General features: G+C 36.9%; 1 protein-coding gene across 10 annotated transcripts in view; it reads left to right on the top strand.

Moving 5' to 3' along the window:
* KCNIP4 (potassium voltage-gated channel interacting protein 4) overlaps positions 1-19534 on the top strand; it is a 390761-nt gene that overhangs the window by 353248 nt on the left and 17979 nt on the right. For all 10 annotated transcript variants that reach the window (XM_038134762.1, XM_038134757.1, XM_038134761.1 and 7 more), the window contains one exon: positions 16289-16358. In XM_038134762.1, coding sequence (XP_037990690.1) covers positions 16289-16358 — 70 coding nt within the window. The remainder of the gene's footprint in view (positions 1-16288; positions 16359-19534) is intronic.

The following is a 19534-nucleotide window of genomic DNA, read 5'->3' as shown; positions in this document are numbered from 1 at the left end:
TAGAGAATGATAAGGTCACCCCTGAGTCTCCTTTTCTCCAGGCTAAACACCCCCAGCTCCCTCAGTCATTCCTCACAGGGTTTGTGTTCCCAGCCCCTCTCCAGTCTCCTTGCCTCCTCTGGATGTGCTCGAGCGTCTCAACGTCTTTCCCAAACTGAGGGGCCAGAACTGGACACAGCGCTCAAGGTGTGGCCTCACCTGTGCTGAGTACAGAGGGAGAATGACCTCCCTGCTCCTGCTGGCCACACTATTCCTGATACCGCTGGATGCCACTGGCCTTCTTGGCCACCAGGGCACACACAGAATCACAGAACCCTGAAAGCTTTAGAAAGAACGCATGAAAGCTTTAGAAAGTCTCAGGTCACATTGTAGTAGAGCTGATGCTCTGAGTAAGCAAGAGGTAGAGTGTAATTGCAGGGAATGCTCAAAGATGATTGGATTGCCTTTGGGACAATGGCTGTTTTGGTAGAACTCAAAGTCAACATTTAAAATGAAAGGGGATATACACTAAAGGAAATGTGAGGAGGTGGGATAAGCACCTTCAGATGACCTAACAACTATTATATGGAAAATAATCAAGGGAGAACTTATGTCTATATTAGGTAATTTAACCATTTTTAAGCTTCTATGCAATCCCTGAAAAATGAGCTTAATATAAGGCCTGAATCCTTCTCAGGCTGAAAAGGTTGTCCCCAGCACTCTGGCTTTACAATATTCCTGTGCTTTTGATGAATTGTTTCTCAGCTGCCATCACAGTGGGACGTTTCCAATTTGTATTTGGCTTCTTGTCATCCCATTTCTTGTAAATTGAAATTGTGATTGCTGCAGTCATTAACCTTTCAAACCAACAGCTCTGTGGCAGTCCTAGTACAAGTAGTACTTCACAATAACTTGTACAGACTATCAAGCATGGACTCAACATGTGGTCTTTCTTTCTCTTCTGTCCATTGATAGATCTCTCCCAGTTTTAAAAAAGTCAATTTTAAAAATACCTAGATAATGCTTTTGCTGCACAAAAGATGCTCCTATGCTAAATTAAAATGTTAATAATATTTTCATTTTGGTTGGTCATTCTTGTAAAAATTTTTGTACAGCTTTGTGCTGTGAAACTCCTAGACTTTTCCAGAAAAACTGGAAGGATTTTTCACAAACCTTAATTTTACCTGGCTGTATGTCAGAGAAAATGTAAATTGAAGTCATAAATGCATAAAAATGTCTGTGGACACATACTGGATCTTTAAATAGGCAGCTGCACACCTTTGACATTTATTGGGAATTTCTAAGACACTTTTCTTGCCTTTTGCAAATGAGACAAAGAATGATAGTAAGAAAATAAATCTGACAATGTTACAGCTCAAAGATCGGTTCCCTCATCACACTACCCATCTATGTGCGTAAGTTGAAATATGATCATTTATTCAGAGATTTTTTTATTTCAGTTATGATTTGATGGAAGCATTGTATCACCGTGTGTTGCATTTGTGAGTCTCACAGAAAGTTTAATGGAAGCTAGTTTCAGAGGTGATAAAGCTAATTTATTGATTTTCTGAAGCACTTGAGTTTTGTGTTTGAACATTTTCCCATTTATATTAGATTTTTAAATAACAAAAGAAAAATTATAAATTTTGTGAAAGTAATTGAGATTTAGAAGAGCAGAATTGAATTAGTACCTGGAATACAAATAATTTTCACTGTATAAATAATTTTTCTACTCCTGCAATCTTTTGCTTAACAATGAAGATGAAATTTGGGTGTACAATACTCATTTTGCAGGATATGAACTAACTTGTGCAAAAGCTGAAACATCTCAATGTCATTTTGAGTACCAAAGTTAAAGTTTTCAGAATGATTAAACTTTTCCTAAATATTTGTATGCATGATATTCTAGGAACACTATATACATTTGTTTTTTTCACTGCAATTGGAACATACTTGGTGAGGAAGAAGGTATGAGAAATGTATCTCAGTGTCCTACACATGGATGACTTTTACCTTTTTGGCTGTGCTATTTGCACAGCCTCTGACCTATGGCTAATAGAGATGTACAGTTCTGTATTTCACTTCTGTCTTTCAGATGTAGTTTCTAAGATAATCAATGTCTTGACTAGAAATTATTTAGTACAAATTGAAATCTTGTACTGACAGGGAACATAGACATTTGACTATTAAAGAGATGAAAAAATGGGCATTGAAAAGAGTTAAAACACCTCTGTGATGATCCAAAACAGAGATTTTGAATCTCCATTCCATTTTCCTTGCTTTCTTACTTAACCTTTTCCACCTGCTCTAAAGCATGACAAGGGACAAAGACAACATAATCCTCTTAGTTTATATCTCTGGAACATTGTATATTATGAAACAGAGGCTTTCATGCCACAAGAAGTAATATTTTAGGTTGGATCAGCTTTCTCTGAACTGGCCATGTCACCTATCTCACAGAGAAAATAGGATTGTTCAGTTCAGTTCAGATTGATCTTCAGTTTGTTGTGATCACATTCAGCTCTATACTGAACCTGTATGTTTGTATTGCAATGAGTAAATGCAGACTCAAGATTAATACAGACCAGAACAGAGAGGGAAAACCCCAAACTGAACATGAGTGGTGGAAATGGTGCTAATGCAAGAGTATTTTGCCCCTGACATCAGTCCTCTAAAGTTTGTTCTTGTAGCTTAGGGAAATAGCTTAGAGCTTAAATATGCTTTTCAACCTCCCATGTGGAGCCCTAGGACAGCAAGGAAGATTTTTCATTTGACCAGCAGTCGGTGCAGTTGCTTTTCTTTGAGATTTGATGACTGTCTGTACAAGTCTTAGGGCTTCACAGCATGCAGTCTTAGCAAGATTTTTCCAGATGCAGAATTTCTGACCCAGCAGAAGAGAGCCTAGAACAAAAATATAGATCAGTTAAAGGTTTCTACCTGGTTTTCTTGGCTAACATGAATCAATACTAAAACCATTTGAGCTACATCCCTCTGTGACTCTGAATATCAAGCAGGGGATGCTCTACTGGGCATCAGTGCATGAGATGTTCCCATTGTGCTGAAAGCTTCTGCAGAGGTGCTGACCCTTCTGCACAAAGCAGTGCTTGAACACCAGTGTTGTGGACATGCAGAGGTTGTCCATACAAAGTACCAACAACTTGTCTTTTCAGATAGACATAATGATGACAGCTGAACAGGTTGTGCCTCAAGCATACAAAGCTGCTGAACTTTGAGCATAGAAATGCCAATAAAATGGAAAAAGAAGTGAATGGAAGTTCTAAATCTTACAAGAAAATCAGATAGTAGTAATTCAAACTGAAAATTAACATTCCCCTATGTTAGAAAACTCCTGTGACTTGTTTGTCTTAATAAACTAAACTATAGACAACAGTATAATTAAGCTCAAGCAAGTAAACCTAGAAGCTAGATACCTTGTGTGTCAATAGACAAATTTCTGTAAATCTTTTTTTCTCTGTCTTCAGTAGACATATATAATGCACATAGTTCAAATCTCCCTTTTTTAAAGTTGAGTTCTTGTTTTCCAGTTGTGCTTAGATCAATTGTTTTATCAAATTTAGATGACTGAAGAATAACTTTAAAATAACCAGCCCTTGCCAAGGAAGCATTTTGTTATTATTCATTCATTTGGCATTCATTTGTTAGGCACTTAGAGGGAACTCTTCCATATTTCTAACAAGGCTATGTGAAAATCTTTCAACAATCTGAGCAATAAATAATTCTTACATTCATCATATATTTATTTTGAGTGTTAGTAAATAGATTTGAAACATTTCAAAAAGTTTTCAAGTAAAATAATTTGGAAGTACAGTTTGACAGACCTAGAGTATAGTTGTCAGCCGTCACAAATTTACAGATCTTAGGGTGTTCAGCAGAGATATTTGCTTCAATTAGTCTCACAGCTACTAGCAGAGATTGAAATCTTCTTTCTGAAAGTTAATAATGACCTCAGTCCCTACAATTCTATTCATCTCATGGCTTGCACGAGACACTTCACGTCATGCTCACTAGGGAAAAAATGTCATCTAGCTTACCAAGGACTGTCTTCATAATAATGGCTGCTTGGTCATGAATTATCTCTAAAAAAGGTAGATGCAAAATCTCTGATTAAGAAATGTACAAAAATATTGTGACTTAAATACCCAATAGCACTAGTCAGTCCAGAGCACCAAATGCCTCTAAAGTTCTTCTTGGTAAAAAAAAAAAAAAAAAAGTCCGCATTAGATTTTAGTGGAATTTTATTATTCTGTATGTTTGTGTGAGCCCCTCCTATTTGGCATTGGCAGTACCCTGTCCTGTGCTCTGGTGTGCTCTCCCTGGGGCTCACAAGTGCCAGGCTGACACTTGAAGCACAGTGCAGACCTTCTGCTGTACCAGCCAGATGCTCAGTGTAACTCATCTGCTGGAAGAGCTGTTTGCTACCACATGAGCTTTTATGTGCCTCAGTTTGGAATATAAATGTTTATGTACTGGAATACGAGCGGCCAAATGTCCTCTTTGGCTACAGCTCACTGCAGTTGCTTTTTTGCAGCATCTGGGCTAAGCACTACAGAGCCTGGTATTTGAGTTATGTGCAGTGGTTGGATTTTGGTTTCTGGGTAATCACCAACATTAGAGAAGTAACTTTTGGTGCAATGCAGCTCTGATAATGTTGTAATTTAAAAATTTAGTAAGGAGACACCTCTTACTCTCCTTTCTCTGCTCATCCCCTTTTCTTCATGAGCTGCAATGCATATTAACTGTAACTACTATAAACATTGTACTTTATAATACACAACTTAATGTAGAATTTTTCTGTGAAAATATTTATTAGTCGAGACAGCAGCATTCAAAAATCCCTCTACCTGGCTTTCTTGCTACCAATTTTCTTACTTTCAAAGAATTTGTGTACAAAATGTTATAATTCTTTATTTAATCTTGTACTAATTTGTCTCTCTGTTCCCCTCCAATTTGGATGCAGCATGTGGGCACATGTATTTTTAAGTGGGGATCCTAAGCCTGCAAAATGAGGGGAGAGGAAATAAATATACCTTCTGGTGAAACTTCTTGACGGTGCAGTTCAATCTTTTGGATAGACTTGGTAGATAAATCTTATTTGTGCTGGGCTGAGGTATCTGTCATGGATCCCAGGAATTTCCAAATGATTTTGGATCTTTGCATTTTTTTATCTTTTAAGTTTCTGATCAATGTGAACAAATTAGCAACATAAAAGTTTTGTCAGAAATAAGTGAAACAGATGAAAGTCCTTCCTTTATTTCAACAGAATTAATTTCTGTTTACAAATGTCTTTAGATCAACATCTATGCTAAAAATAAACACTAGTAAATCTTCAAATGAAATAGCAAATCACAAGTGACAAAGCTTCAAGGTCAAGTCTTTCAGTGTCAGGGAAGTTTATTACAAGTCTTGGGTCAACCTGCATTTACCTTTGAGTGAAAGTGTCTGACAGAGCCTGTATTCTTTAGATCAGCTGGACATTTGTGCAGTTACACTTCAGTTATGTGAATGATTCTCATATTAGCTTTCAAGTAATGGAATTTATTCAACCCAATGAATTCCATTGTGAAATATTCTTGAAAGATCTTAGATATGGTTAGTGTCAGAGAAGAAAGAGGAGCCAATAACTCAGAAGACAGCATCATTCAGTAAACACAGCATGAAACTAGAAGTCTAAAGACTCCAACCTTTTGGCTCTCTGTCTGGCTTATTAACTGCCACACACCTTTAAAAGCCTTAACTATCACACTAAAAAGCTGTCTGGGTTGCCTGAGACCATTATACCAGTGCTTCAGGGCCTGCGTGGGCTCCACATTGACAGCTGCCTAATTTAATGTCTCTGGTCTGACAGCCAAAACCTTTCAGAGGGTCCCTGGCTATCTGAGAGATTGCTTCTCAGCCATTGATCAAAGCCTCCTCAAACACGTCTTGGGAACAAAGTGGGGAGTACCAGTGGGGGGGCTGGTGGCTGTGGGAAACTGAACTTTCCCAGGGGCTGGAGATAGCAAAGTTCATCCCTAGAGGAGAGAAAAAATGAACACTGAATTCCTCGGTATTAAGAGAGAAATGTGTGGGCAGTGTATTTGAGGGAGATACTTTACCCCTCAATGGCCAGGCTCCATATCTGTCAACTAGAAATCACAGTAAACTCATGCCTGAAAAAAACACTGATCTAGGAAGCACTTTATGTGCACTTTATGTATTTCTAACAATTATTTACTCCATATGCATCTCTGACACTATGAGTGTCAGCTTCATGGTGGACTCACAAAAGAGAAGTGCCAAGAACAACTTTCCAAAGTGAATGCTCGGTGACTGAATATAGCAGTATATGTATCTGACGTACTATCTATAAGCAATTACAAATCTCAGAACAACAAAATGATTAGGATTTTTCTGGTGATTTAAAATGTCAGCATTAAGCACTGTATTTACATGCACAGGCTACCAAGACAACAGTCTACCTTACTGAAAAAGAGGTATTGTACCACCCCTGTAATGGAGCATGATTTATAACAGTCTTAATTTCTTATTTTGTTCTCAAAATTGGTGGTTATGGAACAAAGACAAATTTAATGTGCCATAAACTTAGCAGACTGTGCATGAGGTTTTTATGTCCAGCAATTTCAGCCTCACTGTACCTCCATAAGAAATGATACAACTATGAGGAAAAAAATCTGGTTTTTAAGCCCAAACTGATTGACAGATGACTTTTTTAGATGTATCTGATTCTCTAGTTACCTCTTTTTATTCTTCTTGTTACCTGTTTTAACTGAGAAATATCTTCTCCTTTTTAATTTCTCTATGCTGTTCGTGTTTTCATGAAAATATGCCAGCAAATACCAATCACCATTTGTATAGGTTTATTTGAATATTCAGTTCCAATGATTTGACTTATGCCATAAATTTTACATTGCCAAAAGCAATGTATCGAGTACCTACATATGAGGAAAGGAAAGCTCCAGAACATTCCAAGGGAGATTCATGTAGCTTATTTAGATATTTTACTGTGCTAAAATAATTATCAGTTTGTATGGCTTGCTAAACTTCGAATTCCATTCTGATGCTTTTCTCATGTCTTGAATTATAGGAATAATATCTCCTTTATAAGCAGTAATGATACATCCTCCCTTGTCTCATGGAACTCTTACCCCTCCTTCTCAAAAGGATTTAGATGTATGGCCACAAAGCCCACTCTGCTCCTTCCATGAGCAATAGAGCTCTTGTGGTCAAGTGTCTTCCCCTTATCAAGGACCTGCACTCTGGGAGACCTTTGGGCAGCAGAATGAAAGTGTCAGTGTGCTGTGCTGGTGGACTGGGCTAGCGCAGAAGTGACAGTGAGGTTTTGATACTTGGGGAGAGGACCCTGTCTCAGGCACTGAGTGCCAGAGTTCCTCTAGGATGAGGCATATTGCCCTCACTGTGTGGACAGGGAAGAGGCATTTCTTCCCACAGACCGTATCTCTCTCACCCACCCACAGTAGCCTCAATTCACGTCATTGCCTCAATTGTGGCTGATTTTCTCCACTGTACTTGGTGAACCAGCTCCAACTTATGCTAATGTCAGGCTCAGTTTTATAAATATTTATGCAGGTAAGCACATTTGTTCTTCTGTTTGCACTGCTGGGGCCCTTCTCCTGAGACAAAGTGTTGTTAGTACTGGAGAAAGCAAAAACCTTTGTTAAAGGGTAAATGTATTACCATATAAAATATAAATAATGAGCACAGTGTTTGATTTTGAGTGTCTAAACCAGTCCCCATTGAATTTCATGTTCTTTGCCATTTCTGCAAGCTGTAGGTGCTGAAATTCCTTGGTATTTTCATTGTATTTAGCACTAACCAAATATTGACCTGTCTGATTTTACCATTGCACATCTTTGAAAGAAACAAAGAACAACTGCTCTGAAAAATACTGGAATAGCATGACTTAGGACACACTTTCAACCTGACTATCTTTCATGCAGTCATGTGTCTCAGGAATGCAAAACTGAGTGTTCTTACTTCATTACTAAAATGAAAACTAGGTTTGATGTCACTACTTAGTATCAAGGTGCAGTTGATTGATAAGCATTTAAGACAGGATGTAGAATATTTTTTCACCCTGACATGCTGTTTCTGCTTCATAAATATCTTGAGCTGTATTCAGGCTTTTCCATGTTCTGATATGGCTGTGGTGCAAGTCCACTAACATTTAGCAGAAGGTTGTTAGTACAGTTTCTTCCTCAGTGAATCTTCCACTCTTCAAGGACACAAGGAGCTTCTAGGATAAACAAAGCACCATCATGCAGGAAAAACAAAATAAATGCCCCCATGGTTTTAAAGAATGGAATTGACCTATATTAAAATATTGCTTTTAGGGATGGGTAATGTTCTCCATTCTGCTCAAGACAATCACTTGAATGGGTCTAATGAAATATACCCAAGGGACCAGCACTTGCTCATATGGAGCTATTCTTGCTCCTCTCACCTAGGATTTCAGCTGATTTGAAAGGACTTGATTAAAAGAACTCACTTGGGAATGTGTGAAAGGCAAGTCACTGAAGCAGTGCTCACCTAAAAACAGCTTTTCCCAAGAGGCTGAGCACCTTGTGTTTGCCAAAGTGTTTACAACAAGCTGCACTGCTGAAGTATGGGTTCTGCTGCATTTAGTTTAATTATATTTCCTGCTTATTTGTCAAGTCAGGATTGTAAAATGCCATCTTGCAGTGACAAGTAAGAGCAGGAACACTAAGCACCACTCAGATGCCTGGGACTCATCCATGAAGTTTGGTGTTTTGGGCATTCGGGGGAGCTTTTAAGTTCAAATCTTTAGCTGTGTTGTTTACTGTTGTTTTACTGCTAGTGCTAATAATAAGAGTCTAAAAATTTCACTAGTTAGTGGGCATTGCTAAACAAAGAATGGCTCTGATTAAAAGCATTTGCTGGCACCTCGCCTGCTGAGTTGTGGAAGCAGCCAAAATGTTGATTGTTATTTACTGTGCGAAGCCACACATGCTGGATGTGAGCCAGTTCCTTTATTTCTGCTTGTTTTCCTCTGAAACTGCCATAGCAAGTAGGGGGTGGAAAGAAGCTTTTGTTCATTAGAGTATCCTCCAGTGGGAGGCTTAAAATGTGGTTGGTACATCTTTGCTGTGCCACAGGGAAACATTATTGTATCTCTTCTATGGGTGGCTAAGTAGAAGCAGGTTTTGTGTTTTACCTGAAGAGACAAAGCCTGAAAAGAGTTTTTACATGTATTTCACCAATGGATGTCAATGGAGATGCTGTCAAATCAAAACTGCCACAACATTCCTAGAAATGTAGACTGTTGCCACTTAGCTATAAAATGAGTTTACAGCTCCTGTGACAGAAATGAAAATGCAACAACCTGAGGTGTTCCCTCTGTGAGTCTTTAGCTGAAGTAATCCTACTGTACTTTAAGTTAAAGAGGAAAGATTGAAAAGAAAGTTGTTCCTTTAGACCCAAAAATTAGTGCTCTCTGTTTGGGTCTGCCTTCTTTCTTTTGAGTCTTATAAAACAGCTTAAGCTTTACTCTGGTAACCAAATAGGCAAATTCATCAGAAGATTTAAGAGTAGGGACAAAAGACTTTCTGAGGTAGCTGTCCCTAAACATTCCTAACCATTTGCCTAACCATTACTCTGTATGTCTTTCGTCCCATACAGCTTCTATAAAAACTGGAGAAAATATTTCTATCCCACCATCACTACTAGCTCTCTAGGCTCACACCTGTATTCAAGGATGCAAGACTAGAGTATGTTCTTTTGTATTCTGATCTATAAGGATTGATTCTGCTATAAATGAAAATAGCAAACTGTCTTAAAGAGATATTTGGGCCCTCCTGAAGTAAATAAATCTGATCCAAGATATAATGTTGGTTACACATATTTCATCATTCATCACTTTTTTTGTTACAACATCTTTCTATATGATGGCATGGAAGTATTTCTAAAAATGCGAACAAAATATATTTTTCATTAAAGAAGAGGTGTTTTGAAAGTGATATTTTATAGCCCACTCCTGAGGAAACTAGCATGAGAAATGAAATTAAAAAAAAAAAAAAAAGAAAACCAAGAACTAATTCCATTTCAGGAGACAGGAAGTTAAATTATTACCTGTCTCTTTCCTGATAACACAAAATATAGAAGTGAAAATTGAAGTTAAAAGCACCAGTGATTTTCAATATAATTGCGTTTCCATATAATTGAGTTGATTTTCAATAACCTAGGTTATTTATTAGAGAAAATAAGTGAAAATCCATTGAACTAGAAATAGATGATTATAAATATATTCACATGTATAACATATATTGTTATACATATTAGGGACAATATTCCACAGATGAGAAGCATATTAATTCTGGCCTTACATTTTTCATAAGAACTAATTTCCAGTAGTGTAATAAATAAAAATTTAAAACCCTCATACCACCTTTTATTTTGAGCTTTTACAATTTCTGTTCTAGTATCTTCATGTGCCTTACACATGTTAATATACTGGGATTCAACTCTCCTACAAAGTAGGAAAGGCTTTGAGCCAGTACTCTTGACTGGGCATCTGATGCACATGTGTTCAAAATTGTCCTTTACCCATCCCTTCCACAGCAGTCTCTTCTCCTCTTGTCTCTGCATGTTTCTTATTAATGAACAGCAGCTCCTTCAGCAGCCTTTCAGAAGAAAGGCAGGTAAGGTCTGGACTTGTTCCATTACAGCATAGACCTGGGCAGACCCCAAAATGATAGGTGTAAAGATAGAATAAAACAAATTGTCATCCTTTGTGAGTGGTTTGAGACACTGTCCTGCCAATCATCCTCGCAGTGCTTTGACAATCTGGCTTTTACAGCAGGCAAACAGCAAAGCTCAAGGAGAGCTCAGAGTTGGGTGAATAATGTCACTGCCTACTCAAAGGAGCCAAGGCAGGGATCTCTTCTGTAGTCACTGGAATTATCTCATATGTGTGCTGGTTTCCTAAAAATTTCCTCAAATCTCTCATTTGATGTGCTGACATGTTGAGTGATACATCTATACAAAGGAAACGAAGTGTTTCTGTCTTTCAGGTAGTTTCAAAAAGAGGTGTTTAAATGCAGGAGCCCAAATACTGACAGTGCAGCAGTCCAGAAGGCACTAGTTCACAGAAGCTGATGAGAAAAATTACTGTCTAAAATAGAATACAAAGACATGGGGCTTTTCCTTTTAGTTCACAGTTGAAGCAACCCCTTTAAATTTTACCAAAACCTAATGGACAATACTTAGCTTGTATTCCCACCTCTGTGAATTTGTTGCTCTCTTGGGGACATCTAGGGCAGGAAAACAGCAGCTCTCTTCTCCCCACATAATCTTCTGGTTTTTGTTCTTGTAGAAGTATTTAAAGAAAAGAGAAAAGGAGCATAAATATGGTTGTCTATGAATACTTAAAATCTGTATTAATGAGAAAAAGTCTTTTGAACTGTCCGACTATTCCCAAATTTTTTCCAGTCTTAATTTCTAGTGCTTTGTTCAGCCACATTTCAAATATTTCAAGAGAGAGGTTTTTCTCTGAGTTAGGTTTCTGAGACTGCTTCACAGGCTAGTGCACGGCGTCTCTTTTAAGCATACCTTTTGAGATATTTTTCATACTACACTTGTTTTCTTTTTAACAACTTCAAAACCTTCTCTCCTCCAGACACCTCATTTTGTTTGCATCATCTACTTTGAAGTCCTGCTAGAGTAAGTTAACTTTTATTAGCTGCTGCAGGATTTTTACCCTGCTCTTGGTGTTTCTTCTATGTTGGCCAGCAGTGTGATCAGCACTCCAGAAATGCCACACAGTCCCTTTTCACAAAGATAATTTCTGATATATGTTCTGTGGTTTTTATTATGATTAATATAGCATGGACAAGTTTATTTATATTTACTACAAGGAAATTAGTTACAAAATTACAAAATTATTTGGTTTTTAATTTACAATAAACTACAAATTTATTTTTTCTCAGCATACAGCTCTAAGGTTGGTCAAAATTTCAGTTTAGCCCTGTTGGTATTTAGCAAATACATCTTTAATTCTAAAAGTATTCCCAAGTAAAGTGGCTACAATACTCATGAATGAATGTATTGAATTATAGAAAATTATTCAATCAAATCAATGAAGTAATTACATTTCTTAGGGGGAAGTATCTGATCAGATTCAACAGCATGAATGAGAAGGAGGCTGAAGGCACGTTCCTAGAAGGCACATGCACATAGAGCATATAAGTACATGCAAAAAGAGAAGATATTTAAATCAATGGACATGAACGTGTATCTAAAATGAAGCAGTATGAAAACTGAAACAGCAGATGCAGCATGGGATGGGAAATTTTTCATGCAAAATTCTGTGACTGAAAGACATTCAAAGTTGCCAAAACTCCAGCTTTATCCATCATTCAAAATTGTTACGCAGACAAAAGTCTGAGCTTTGAGTTTGTTTCTCCTTCATTCTCTTTTCTGCATTTCACTATTTCTTTGGGTTTGTGTCTTGTTGGTTTGCCTCTTGTCTGAAAAGGATGTTGATTTGCTAGTAAAGAAGAATCACCTACTGCAGTATTTTAAAAAATACTGAAGGAGAGTTGTCTTAGAGAGTATGAGGCTAAATAACTTACAGGGTTTGAAGTGGTTCATAAGACCGTGTGCTGGAGGTGTAATTTCCCAGCAGCGAAATTGCAAGCAAGAGAGGTCATCAAAAGGCAGAAACATATTTATTATTCTCTGTCTGTTTGTCAGTTTATATTATTTTCTCTTTAAAAGACAGAGAACTGGATTGAGTTCAAGTTGAACATTCCCCCCTTTTTATTCTCCAGAAGGAAAATCTAATGCATTAATGCAATTTTAAAAGATTGTCAAACAGAAATTTGCTGTTAGGAAATAAATTATATTCAGATCAAGGAAAGAGAAAATATAGGAAATTGTTTAAATAAGCCTCACATTTTTCTTTCAAACTATTTAACTATTTTCCTCTCTTTTATAAGGGTTTAATGAAAGGTTAGATAGATTTTTTTAATTATAGTTGGTACAGTAGCAATAGCTTGACATAAAACCTTGAGGCATACTTAACAATTACAATATTTAATCTCTTTCCCTGAACTGCACAAATCTCCTGATAAACACAATAAAGCCAGATTTATGAGTCAAGAAAAGTACAGTCATGGAGGTAAATCATGTTGGCCACATATATTTTTAGAATGAAATTATTCAAGATCAGAAGTGTTCCCTGTCATGTAGAGCCTCAGAGGAAAGGTGCATGCTAAAGAAAGAAGAGTTTGAGCTGATATTTCTGGTAAATGTAATTGGCCAGCATCTCGGATTTTTAATGGATGTCCCTTAAGACACCATTTCTACAGACCTTCAAGGATGGAAAAGGTAAAATGTTACTGGCAACGCTGTGGCAAAGAACAGAGGCAACTACAGAGGGACAAGCTAGAGAAACTCAAAATGTCATTCCTGGCTGTGATAAAATATAGTTCTCTGAAGTACAGAATTCTCTGAACCTGAAAGTAGGTTGCCTTTTCAAGCAATGACTCTTTCAAACAGTGTTGTGAAACCAGAGCTTATTAAGCAACAGAAAAAAAGAAGGATGGCCTTTAAAAGAGGTACGTTGATCATGCATTTCTCTAATAACAAAGGCTGCCAGCTTATTTTGAACTAAAAAATAATAAATCATATTGATTTTTGCAAAGTATCCTGAATTCTCCCCTAACATCACAGCATTTAAATGCAGTCAGGAAATGGGACACAAGTCTTCCAAGCTTCAGACTAAGGACTCAAAGAGTTGGAGTTGTTGGCATTTCTTGTAAAAAAGGGGAGTGCATTCTTTGCAAAATTAGTATCGCTTGAATGTCTTTGTCAGCCAAAGAAATGGGAAAAATTGTTTTACATTTTAATAAGCCATAGAGTCAGATGATCTTAAATGTGCATTTTGTCCATTGTTTATTTTTATCCATTATTTATTATTCTTCTGAGGAAAAAAAATTCAAAAATGCAACATCTGACCTGTACAAATTCAAAAATACAGGTTTTCTCTTTAATTCCTTCAAAATGCACCCAGCTCTTTTTTTTCTTGTCTGAAAAAATTCACCTGCAGAACAGAAAAATTCCAGTGCTTCTTTTTCTAAATTTCGAAATGCTGCATTGTTTTTTCACACTCACAGCCACCTCAGGGTAAAGGCTGTTTATTCTTTGTCCTGGGATAACATGGAATGACATGGGAATGACATGGATCATATATACCATTATAAGCTTGGAAGGGAAGGTTGTAAAATACTTTTTTTACATTTTCTACATTAAATAACTAGAATATTATTTCAATGAGTATCTGAAGAATTCACTGATGTTTTCTTTATTGTGCTTTGAATCCACGTAAAAATACTGCTCTTTTGCAGGCTCTTATAAAACTCCTGAAGGCTTCCCAAAAACAAGCCACAGAGTAGAATCACAACATCATACAATCATCAAGGTTGAAAAGATGTCTGAGATCATCGAGTCCAACCATCATCCCAGCACTGCCAAATCCACAACTCAACCATGTCCCCAAGTGCCACACCTACACGCTTTTAAATATCTTCAGGGATGGTGACTCAAGCACTTCCCTGTGCAGCCTGTTCCAATGCTTGATAACCCTTTCAGTGACAAAATTTTCCCTTATATCCAACCTGAACTTCCCCTGGGGGAACTTGAGGCCATTTTCCTGTTCTATTGTTAGTTACTTGTAAACCTGCTAGAAGCCACAGAGACAGTGGCCTAGCTGACTAGAGTCTTTTTGGACAGCTGGTAAGAGAGAGAGATGTTTTAGAATGCCCTCATACCCAAAGACGTGACAGACAGGGAGATGCCTTCTCAGTTATGGGTTTCTCCTCACCTAATGAAAGGTGAGGCTCATTTCACTGTTCCTCCCATTCCCCAAAGGCTTTGGTTCCAAGGGCAGTGTGGCTCAGCGTATTTATTTAATCTTATTGAGACTTGAGCTCTAGCTCTGCCTGCATCAGTGACAGCCTCTGTGCACAGGGACGAATAATTTTGTATCTCTGACTCAGATGTTTGTTTCTGTTTTGGATCAAACAGAATTCTTTCTTACTATAGGTTTGCATGTGCTTAGTTATGATGAAAAGATGATTTAGCTAAGGATAATTGACATAAAGGCATGATAATCCTAGACCTAAAGATCTGACATGCATTTCTCAGACCATGCATTTGGCACTCAATTAAGGATTACACTATTTGTTTCTTAGCAGAAGGTGCCAGAACTATGAATACTCAGTAGTTCTTATTTGATCTAATTGAAATACTATTTTTTCTCACAGGAAAAGTTGTTGTTACATTGGTAAAAGATGTTACACTACTCTTGATCTACATTTCCAGCTATTAATTTCCTGAGTTTAGGACTAGGGGCACATATGTTTGAGTCCTCAGTACAAATAGCATGATAATAGTCAAAAATAAATATGTGAACCTTAAAACTAAATTTGCATTCTTTTTTTTTTCCCTTTGTTTCTTTTAAAGAGCATACGTGGCTTTTTACCCCCTTTTTGCATTAACAAAGGAATTAACACATGGAAGGAATGAAGTACATTGCCCAAAGTCTTCTGCTCAGTCTGGCAAAATCAGGACTCAAAATCAGCTCTCTGGTCTTGGATATTTATGCTCGACTTAGTAAACAATTACAGTATTCCTTCTGCTTTTCCTACCTCTTTACATAAGTCATTGGTTTAACCCTCTTTATTCTTCCCTTTCACTTCCTTTCATTTTCTTTGTAGTCACTCTATTCAGAAACTTCCTACATATTCTGTGCTACATATTTCAATTTATAAGAAAGGTGTAAAGAGGCAAAAGGATCTGCAAGGTTTAAACAAGGTCTTCAATGGCAGGGTTTATTTAATTAATTGAAGAGAACTCTTCCAGTAGAGTGTGATTGCATGTTCTATCAGCAATACCAAAGTGTTTCCATTCCTGCTTGATTTCCATACCATGCAAATGCTGATTGCAGCTCCACAGGTGACACAACAGCTCCAACAACAGCTCCAATCGCAGCAGCCCCGTGCTTGCTGCCCACGTGTGTCACTCAGGTCTCAGATGAAGTTGAGATCCATGGCATAGAAGGAATTTTGTCTAATGGGAATTCTTTAGGAAGATACTTCAGCGTGATAATGTGCATTAATAATTGGTTGAAAGTGCAAAGTCATGCATTTTAATGTGTCAGTCACAGACATGTTGTGGATGGTCTCCTGAACATATGAGCTGAGTGGACCAGATTGGATGTTATTCATTTCTTGTCATTTACTTTTTCCAGGAATGCCCCAGTGGTGTTGTCAATGAAGAAACCTTCAAAGAGATTTACTCTCAGTTCTTTCCACAGGGAGGTAAGTACTTGGCAGACGTAATTAGTACTGCAGTATGTCTGCTAGTTCCTAAGTCTGACAAAAGAGCCTCTTGTTCAAATTAACAAGACTGCTCCCTCAAGCTCTGTCTGAACTCAAGGGGTACTTCCTTGATAGTTGGACGCATTTTAAAATCTCTATTTCTGAATGAAATGCAATGGTATCTACATGAAGTCAGTCTTCTGTTATGAACTTATTACCTGTGATGGGTACCATTAAAAAGCAAGTTTCTCTGAGTAGGTTATTTTTCTTTAAGCTTTCTAAAAATTCTTTCCCATTCTCTTTTACTCAAAAAACCCTTTCACAGTAGGAGGAACTGTAGGAGGCACTGCAAGTACCCTCTCATATCAACAGCAGAACCCCCCCTTTAATTCTATGGGATTTCTCTTAAATGCTAAGCTTGATTTCAATTAACTGATTTCCAGGAGGTTTGTTATTTTTTTATTTCCATTTCCACTAAGAAGATTTTAGTGCAATGAAGGTAACACAAAAATGTGTAACTGTTTAGGGTTTTTTTCCTTGAACCTAAGATTTCTTTCCATTTGAATTTTTTTCCTCTGTTTTCTTCCTCTTGCATTTTCTATTCAGTTACCCCTCTTCATATTCTCCTACACTCCTTCAATCCCACCTCTTCAGCTTCTCCCAGAGCTCTTGAGATTTGTGTATTTCTCTGGGAATCCTTCTTTTCATTTTTCATTTAAAACCCATATTAGTTGGTAGGAACAAAATATCTCCCCATTAGTTTTATTTTGAATAAAGACCTAGAAGGTAAAGAGCAGCATTCAGTGCAGATTACCATCTCTGAAATCATTAGGAAGTAGGTACACTCAATAGAAATTAATAAAAGGCTACAAGCGTTGACCTGCCTACTGATTGTTTCTCTTTGTAAACTTTTAGACCAAGCTAACAATTACAGTTTGAAATATCATATTTTCTAGTTACCCTTGGGTAATGAAAACAATTCTTTGTGATTTACTACACCTTTACTATACTTAAGAGAAAAAATCTATCATACTTCCTATTGTTACACCCAGAATTTTTTATGGGCAAAGAGAAAGCACACCTGTTCTAAAAGTGAAGTCAAAAGATATTGTGAGAGTAAATGTAATATTAAAAGACTGACCTTTATTAGTCCTTTATTAGATCTGGTTGTTGCAGAGAAGAAAAACTATTAATGTAGTTAAAATGGATATGTACAAAATGTCTAATTTCTACCCCTATTCCTGGTGTTAATGCTGATCCTCCTCTGGCATTTAGGGCAGTGGCATTGTTTGGAGGACGAGGTGAAAACTGCACTGGGATGTCTAGTTAAGAAATTCGACTGAGTTCTTAAATCTTCAAATGTCTTGTCAAAATAATGTGTCCAGCTGAGGCCTTTAAATATTGATTTTATGTATATCCCAGTATTAAAGAGGAAAGAAGAATCTTGAAAGATTTCCCCAAATTAAAACATCTAGGTCTGTGCTCCAATTGTCTGTGTGATGGAAAACCAGGTACAACACGATGTATCATTATGACAATTCATGTATTCAATACATAATTCATATCTGAACAAACAAAACTATGAGATTTTAAGCTTCAGGGCAACTGAAGAAATTTTTCAATGCCATCGAGGAAGTCACTTCCTCAAGCAAGTTCCAAGACTGTCCAAGACAGGACAGGACAGGTACAGGAGCATTACAAATAGGACAAGGTGCCTCAAGAGTAACAAAGGCAAGGAAATGACCCTGGATTGCAGCAAAAGCAATGTATTTTAAAAAGCAAAAGTAGCTTTGTAAAAAGCTCTCTATACCAGAAAGGGCACTCCAGGAACCTCTTTTTGGATTCACTGCCATACAGGTGAATGAATATGCCCCCTGCATTTTTGCAGTGGATTGCCTGAAATGAAAGTTGGGATTTTTTCTTCAGCCAAGCACGTCATGGATAAGAATCCACACACTGAATAATTATTACTCTCCTTTATCACTTCTGAACAAATTAGATCATGCTTGTAGCTTGATAAGTTATACTCTTCCATGTGTAATGATTGCTGTTTATTGCCTCTGATGTTTAAAATGCTTTGATGGTGTTTTTCAAGGGAATTCTAATTTAAGAGCTGTTTCTACCTCAACCTGTTAAAATAGCAAATTAGCCTACTAGTTATGATATCAGATCCTTGGAAAGAAATTGTATTTCATTTAAAAAGTTAAAATTTTGTCTAAAATGAATAATGTTCAAGATTTAGGGGGGAGAGGGGGAAATTAGACTAAGTAGCTCTAATTAAAATACTAGCATGCCTCATCCTGCTCTGGTTTTGAAGGCAAAATTTCAGACCAGAATTGCTTGAGCAAACAATTCTGAAAAAGATTTCTGATTTTTTTTTTCAGAGGGGTTACCAGAAAAAATAATTTTTAACTAGGGACTTTTTTTCATATACCATCCTACAAAAAAAAAAAAAAAAAAAAAAAAAAGTATTGTATCATGTATGGGCAACAAAATTAAAATCCCTTTCTGTTTTTTGTACATCTACAGAAAATAACCAGGAATATTTCAGATGTTTTTAAGAAATGGGTGCCAAGAGAATAGTAAGGTATTTAAAATTCCTTTTACAGTAATTATACCTCTAGAACACATTTTTTCCCTGAAGATGATTTACATAGTATATTCTGTTGCACAACAGAAGTCTCAGTAGATTATAGAAAATATGACTATTGAAATGCTAAATAAAAACTGTAGTCAACAAATGCACATTTTTCAGCTGAAGTGTGAATGTTTCTGCCAAGCTGTGCTTAAGCAATTACAGTGGTTATTGGACACATGGAAGAATGAATAACTCTCTCAAATAGTGGTGGTGGGGATTTAATTCTCTGAAAATCTGTTAACAGACAGGTTTTAAAGATGGCAGTTTTTTCTTGTTATGAATATCTGATATCACACAAAATAAACATATTGAAATAAGACTAGAGAATTTTCTTCTGGTCTGAACCTGTGAAGCACAAAGCTTTCAGTTTTGGTGTATCTGTTTCCTCAGAGTCAAGGTGTCATTTCAGCTGAGTGTCACCAGACTATTGCTCAGTTTAGTACAAAACAATATTTTGGGCTGTGAAAAATAAAGGTTTGCAGATTGATAGAAAAGATAAAATGGTTTAGTGCCAAGAAATCAGAAAATGGCATTTCAG

The sequence above is a fragment of the Motacilla alba genome, chromosome 4 (genome assembly GCF_015832195.1).
Source record: "Motacilla alba alba isolate MOTALB_02 chromosome 4, Motacilla_alba_V1.0_pri, whole genome shotgun sequence".
Lineage (NCBI taxonomy): Eukaryota > Metazoa > Chordata > Aves > Passeriformes > Motacillidae > Motacilla > Motacilla alba.
Note: the sequence above shows the minus strand (reverse complement) of the source record. Positions and strands in the feature narration are given on the sequence as shown.